The 6,628-nt window shown below is 37.6% G+C and overlaps 1 protein-coding gene across 1 annotated transcript; it reads left to right on the top strand.

The window, feature by feature from the left end:
* Nucleotides 1-1,429: 1,429 nt before the first annotated feature.
* LOC139859566 (uncharacterized) lies at nucleotides 1,430-2,257 on the top strand. Its single transcript, XM_071848350.1, has one exon. It carries the CDS (start codon nucleotides 1,430-1,432, stop codon nucleotides 2,255-2,257), a length of 828 nt encoding a protein of 275 aa, XP_071704451.1.
* The last annotated feature ends 4,371 nt before the right edge of the window (nucleotides 2,258-6,628 follow it).

Raw genomic sequence — 6,628 nt, 5'->3', positions numbered from 1 at the left:
GGTACTAACAAGTTATCCACTAAGCTTTGGTGAGATGATGTGCAATACAGGTTAAAGATGACTGACGGACAACAGAATGTTCATGCTCCCCCGACCCTTGGTATCTTCAGAGCTCTGACAGAGGGTGAAATTTCAGATGAAAATCAAGGAGATTACATCCAGAGGTTAGAAAGTGAGCTACAGGAAGCTCGGGAAAAGATTACAGAACTAGAAAATACTCTTCCTGCACGTAACTTAGGAGCAAGTGTTGAACCGCCACCTCCGGGTTTTCCATTCCCCCAACGTAGGCCTGCATCCACTGGAAATTCATCTCAGCAACAACAACAGTACCAGTTTCCGTTGCCTCATCAATTCCAAACACCACAGCCTAACCAGATACCCCTCCAAACTGGAAACCAATATCCTAACCAGTTTATGTACACTTACCCATTAAAAATGATACCACAACCAGTTGCTGAAACCCAAAATAAATGTACATTCAAACAGTTCATGGATTGTAAACCCCCAGAGTATTCTGGAAGTACAAACCCGATAGACACCTTAGATTGGTTGTGTGAAGTAGATCGAGCATTGGATGCTTGTCAATGCGAACTTGAATTACGTGTTACTTATGCAAGCCGAATCTGAAAAAGAAAGCAATGGGCTGGTGGGATTCTTTGACCGCCCAGGTGTTCAAAGAACAGTTGAGTCAAGTCACGTGGGAACAATTTTCAGCAAAGGTGTGCGAGCAATATTTTACTCCTTACGAAATCTCCAAAATGAAGCGCGAGTTTATGAATTTAAGAATGACTGAGCATATGCCAATTGATGAAGTGATCGAAAAGTACATAGACAAACTCCGTTTTGTACAATAATGGCTTCCTGATGAACAATCCAAAATCGATCAGTTTGTTGAAATGATTCTGCCTGAGTACCGATCAATGGTGAGATTAGCAATAACCTTGCCTCAAGCGTTTGCTATGGCAAGAATGGTGGAAGGAGACGTCAAAGCCACCAAGAGTAAACAGAGAGAGTAAATGTCACAGCCAAAACAAGCGACAAGCCAGACGAGCCAAATGAGTAGAAAATCTAGAAGATCTCATGGTAATCAACAAACAGGTAGGGTTACTCAAAGCAGTGGTAGTAATTTGAGTCAGAAAACGTGGTGCAATGTGTGTAGGTCAACACACGCTGAACCCTGTACAGAGTCGACAAAAAGGTGTATAAGGTGTGGAGAGATGGGTCATGATGTTCAAGTTTGTTCATTTCGAGAAAATGTTTGTTGGAATTGCAAAAAATGGGTCATCGATCAGCTGATTATCCTTCTGCAAGGCGAGCGAGCTCTGGGGTATTGGCTGAAGCAAGAACAATGTCAGTCGGAGGATCATCTGCTTCTTCAATGGGACAGAAGTGAAAGAATCCTCCACTACCTGAAGCAAGTGCCTTTCAAATGTCGGTTGATACAGCTACTGAAATCGACGATGCGATTACCGGTATGTTTCTGATAGATTCTTCGCCGGCTCGTGTGTTATTTGATTGTGGAGCAAATTGCTCTTTTATGTCTGTTACATTATGTGATAAGTTGAAATTGCCTATCAACGTATTTTCTGAACCTTTAATTATAGAAGTGGGTGCTGGTAGAACGGTTCCAGTCACAACCTCTGTGTCTGGAGTAACCATTGAAATAGATGGGAATGAATTCTCTATGACTTCTCTTGTTATGCCTATACCGAGCTTTGATGTCGTATTAGGTATGGATTGGTTAGGCCGCCATAAGGCAAGTATAAAATGTGATAAGAAAATAATTCATTTTCCTTTGGCCGATGGGATACGTGCTGTGGCCCGAGGTGAACGGGGTGGGTTTAATTGTCAATTAATTTCGATGATGAAAGCTAAGAAATTGTTAGCCAAGGGGTGTGATTCGTTTCTAGCATATGTGATCGATGCAAAGAAAGAGAAGAAATCCGTGTCTGATATCCCGATAGTGTCCGAATTCCCAGAAGACTTCCCAGATGAATTGCCGGGTTTACCGCCAATTAGGGAAGTAGAATATAAAATCGAGTTGTTGCCAGGATCCACACCAGTTGCTAAAGCTCCATATCGATTAGCACCGTCCGAGATTCGTGATATGATGTCGCAAATTCAGGAGTTGCTAGATCATGGGTTTATTCGGCCAAGTTCTTCGTTGCAGGATGCATCCGTACGGTTATGGGGTGTATCTGGACCATTTCTGATGCAACCGGGCGATTGCAGGTGCTCCCGCGCGGTTGCAGTCTGACAGCTTTTTGGAAAACTTGTTTGGGCCGTAACTTTCAAACCGTAACTTCATTTTTGATGAATAACTACCGTTGGAAATGTAATGAGATTTAATTTCTAATGGTGAAGTTTTGAAACACTGAATCAAACTTTGATTTGGGTCAAAATGATGGGATGGCACGTATGCCTCGTTCTACACGCATGGGATAGTTGTAATTGGATGGGGAACCATGTAAAGTTGTCATATATGGATATATTATGCTATATGATGTTGTTTAGAGTATAAATTGATGATATTATTGATTAGATATGTGCTAACTTGAGATATGACATTCTCAGGTAATAAGGGAACGGAGAAGGCTCAGTAATATAAGACTTCTGAGTTCTTGCTGTTTATCAGGTGAGTGGGACTATCTTAACTGTTATATGTATGAAGTAGCGGGTTATGCTACTATTGTCCTGCCATGTTTTACTTGATGAGTTAGCATATGATGTTTATGCTTATGTGATGATTATGTGCACTTGCGTATTATCGGCTATGATGTATAGTCAGTAATCAGCTTTGGGTATAAAGCTGAGCATAAGGTCAACCTTGCTGTCAGGTTGGGTTCAAGAGTTACTATTCGTGTAGTATAGTTTGAATGACGCATCCCCTGCGTCTAGATTACTATGCGAGGGAGACAGTAACAGGAACTTTCGGTAAACTCTAGCTCGATCAACTAGTAGTTAATGGCCCGTACAAGCCGCCGAGCCTAGTGTTACCATTTTGGTTTACCTTGTTGATGCTATGTCATTGTGCTTAGCTTGATGCTAGATACCTATGACTCTTAGGATAATTTCATTTACTTAGCTTTATGCTAATCCCCCACAGTTCCTCCCTGGCAGGTTAAGCTTTGCATGCTATAGTTTTGGGAGTGGTTGTCTTTGGATATGTTTGACAGACTACACTCTGATGTTTATATTTTGATACCTATATGTGTGTAAAAGCTTTTGGTTAACGTAACACCTGGATGACTGTAATAACTATGGTTTAGTTAATTACTATATATGGTTTGTAAATATCAATATATTATGTTTCCGCTGTGATTTAAAAAAAATGTGTGTACGGTGTTACAAATTACCTATAGAGTTTTGAATTTTGTGGCATTTTGTCTTTGCGATTATCATCTAACCTTGGGGGTTTTGATTTCGAGGCATCGATTATGCGTTTACCCTATTACCTAACTGATTTGTGGTCGTTTCCTTTACAAAAAAGGTCAGATCGAAAGCGTTTTAAAATTTTTTATTGTTCTTTGTGTATTATAATTGAGTTAAGGCTACTCAAGGGCCATATACTTTTTTTGTCTCGATGTAGGCCATATACCCAAAAAATTACTAATGTAGGTCACATACTTTCAAAAAGTGTATCAATGTAAATAAAAGGTAACCTGTTACTGGCTAAACAGATCACTTTTTGTTTACATCGATACACTTTTTAAAAGTATGTGACCTACATTTGTATTTTTTTTGGTTATATAGTTTACATTGGAACAAAAAAAAAATAAGTATACTTTATTTGAAGCTCAATCTATAAAATTGATCAATGATGATTCTCTTAACAAATTGACTTCAGATTAGTGAATCATAACATTAAACGAGGTTTCGTACATCATCAGAACTGATAATCAACAACAAATTCATAGAGTTTGATCTCGAGTTCATCCTTCACCGAAAATTGTGCCCGATTTGAGCACCGGATCAATCAGAAAGGTTATAGTGAAATGTAAAAATTCAGATGTGATCGAAATCTCTTCGTGAAACTCTCTGTAAATTTACAGCTCTTAAATCAAAGAAATGAATCCGAATTTTGAAGTCAAAGTTTCTGAAAAAAGTCAAACGAACAACCTTATTTATCAGGTCAACAAGTTAAATTGGTTTACATTAACACATTTTTTTAAAGTTTAAGGACAAAATTACCAACAGTTAGGTAATAGGCCTATATATCCAAAGACAAAAAAGGATTTACCAAACATACAAACCGAGCACACAAACAGGATGTTTCAGCTACCTGCATCAACAAAGACAAATAACATCATCTTAATATAAATGAACTAGATAATAATTAAAAAACGAATCATAAAAAAATTAAAAATCGCATCAGTATAGAGATCAACATGCAACATATGGATTCAATGATGAAATAAATATAAGCGATTTATAGTGCGTTAAAAAAATATAGAGTAACAATATTTTATGAATCCAGATTATAATGTAACATCCCACCTTTTTCCGTTTACTTTTCCGTTATACTAATATAAAGTCCGTTATATGTTTATAACATCTCCCGTTGATACGCGTTTTAAATTATCTCGTTTAGGTAATTCCCGCACCCGAACGAAAGTTGAGGGACTAAACTTGACAAGGGATCAAACCCTTGACTAGGTCAAAGGGTCAAACCCCTTTCACCCATTCATTTTCATCTCCATCTCTCTCTTTCTCTCTAGCAAGAACACACACCCAATTATCCAAATTCATTCAATCATCATCTAAATTCGATCTAGGAGGCTTACAACAAAATAAATTACATATTCGTGATCCTCTCTTCATCCTCTTCATTTTGGTACCAACTTCATCTCATTTGGGTAACTTTCTAAAATCACTAGATTTTGTGTTCTTGATGTTTTTAACTTATAAAAGTGTTAATTAGTGTCTATGGCTCAAGTCTAACATGAATATATAATTTATATGCTCGATCTCGTTGTTTTAGTGTAACTAGCATGAACTTGAATTTTGGTGTGTTGTTCTTGAAGTTTGGATGATCATATGTTGTTAGATGTTAAAAGTTCATGTTCTAATTGTGTTCCTTGTATCACTAGCTTCAATTTGATGTGTAGGTTGCCTTAGAAAACTTCATGAACTTGATTATTGATTTTGGTGAATTTGGGTTAGGGTTTGATGAATTTGAAATGGACTTTTGATGCATTGAGTGCCATGGATTATTATTGGTAAGTGTTTAGTTGGATTGTATGCTTGATTACCTTCGAAACGGCATATCATTATGTAAATTGGTTGCCCGAATCATTGAATTGCATTTATGAACTTGTATGCGGTTAATGTTAAGCATTAGATGCGGTTTTGGTTGTTGTAATAGGTAGATTGATTGATGAAATGTGTTTAGTTGTTTTCCTCGTCAAATTACCTTCCCAACGGTATAAGATACTTGTCTTGATTGTTTGCGGATCATAAATGGTGATTGTTTGAAGTTAGGTTCGTGCATAAAACTTAAAAACTGCCAGAATTCTCTGCACAGGTAATGGCGCGGCGGGCCATATACCCGCGCGGCGCGCCATTCTGGTCTGTCCAACTTGGTCAATTTTTGAATAATGTTTGCTATGCTACGCACCTCCGATTCACATGTAACTTGTCCTAACATGCTCATACATGATTAAAAACCTCGGAAAAATAGTTCGGGACACGACCCGAACGTGTTGACTTTTTCGTTGACTTTGACCGACCAAAGTTTGACTTTTTGTCAAACTTAACCAAATGATTATGTAACCTTCCTAACTTGTTTATATACTTGTATCTTGCATGAAACTTGACAATTTGATTTCACATGCTAAATAATCGAGTCGTAACGAGCCATAGGACTAATTGAACATCCTTGACTTATCGTGTTTACCGTTATTGATACGACCTATTTGTTTAGGTCAAGACTAGCACTATCCTTCGCACACGTTATTTTGTGAAGTACTTTTCGTACGTGCACTCAAGGTGAGATCATAGTCCCACTTTTACTCTTTTTGAACTTATATTTGGGATGAGAAAACATAAACGATCCTTTTGAACTAAGTGAACACAAGAACGGGAAAACAAACATTCTACATACGAGTTTAGAACAAAAATCCTCAATTCGATTATCATTAGTTACACTTGCCGGGTGTAAGCGAGAACTTATGTTATATGGCCATATGGGTTGACAACCCTCATCTTTGACGGTTCGCTACCGTCTACGGATGAAATATATTTTCGAGAATCAGTGTTTGTTCTAGCACTATGGATGGGGTATACAATGGATGGAATGTTAAGCTTTGATAATTGGGTGCTCGTGAAACAAACTTTTGGAATGTATTACTATTATTTCGTTGATGCAAATCTTGTGGTTCACTTGTACTTACTTACTTAAACCTATGATTTCACCAACGTTTTCGTTGACAGATTTCTATGTTTTTCTCAGGTCCTTGAACGATACATGATACATGCTTCCGCTCATTATTTTGATACTTGCATTGGATGTCGAGTATACATGCATACATGGAGCGTCTTTTGGATACTTTTAAATTGTGTCGCATAAGTTTCATTTGTACTTAAAACTTTGTATCGTAACTTGTGGTGGAACTATTCTTGTAAAACT

Source organism: Rutidosis leptorrhynchoides, chromosome 7 (assembly GCF_046630445.1).
Source record: "Rutidosis leptorrhynchoides isolate AG116_Rl617_1_P2 chromosome 7, CSIRO_AGI_Rlap_v1, whole genome shotgun sequence".
Taxonomy (NCBI): domain Eukaryota; kingdom Viridiplantae; phylum Streptophyta; class Magnoliopsida; order Asterales; family Asteraceae; genus Rutidosis; species Rutidosis leptorrhynchoides.
Note: the sequence above shows the minus strand (reverse complement) of the source record. Positions and strands in the feature narration are given on the sequence as shown.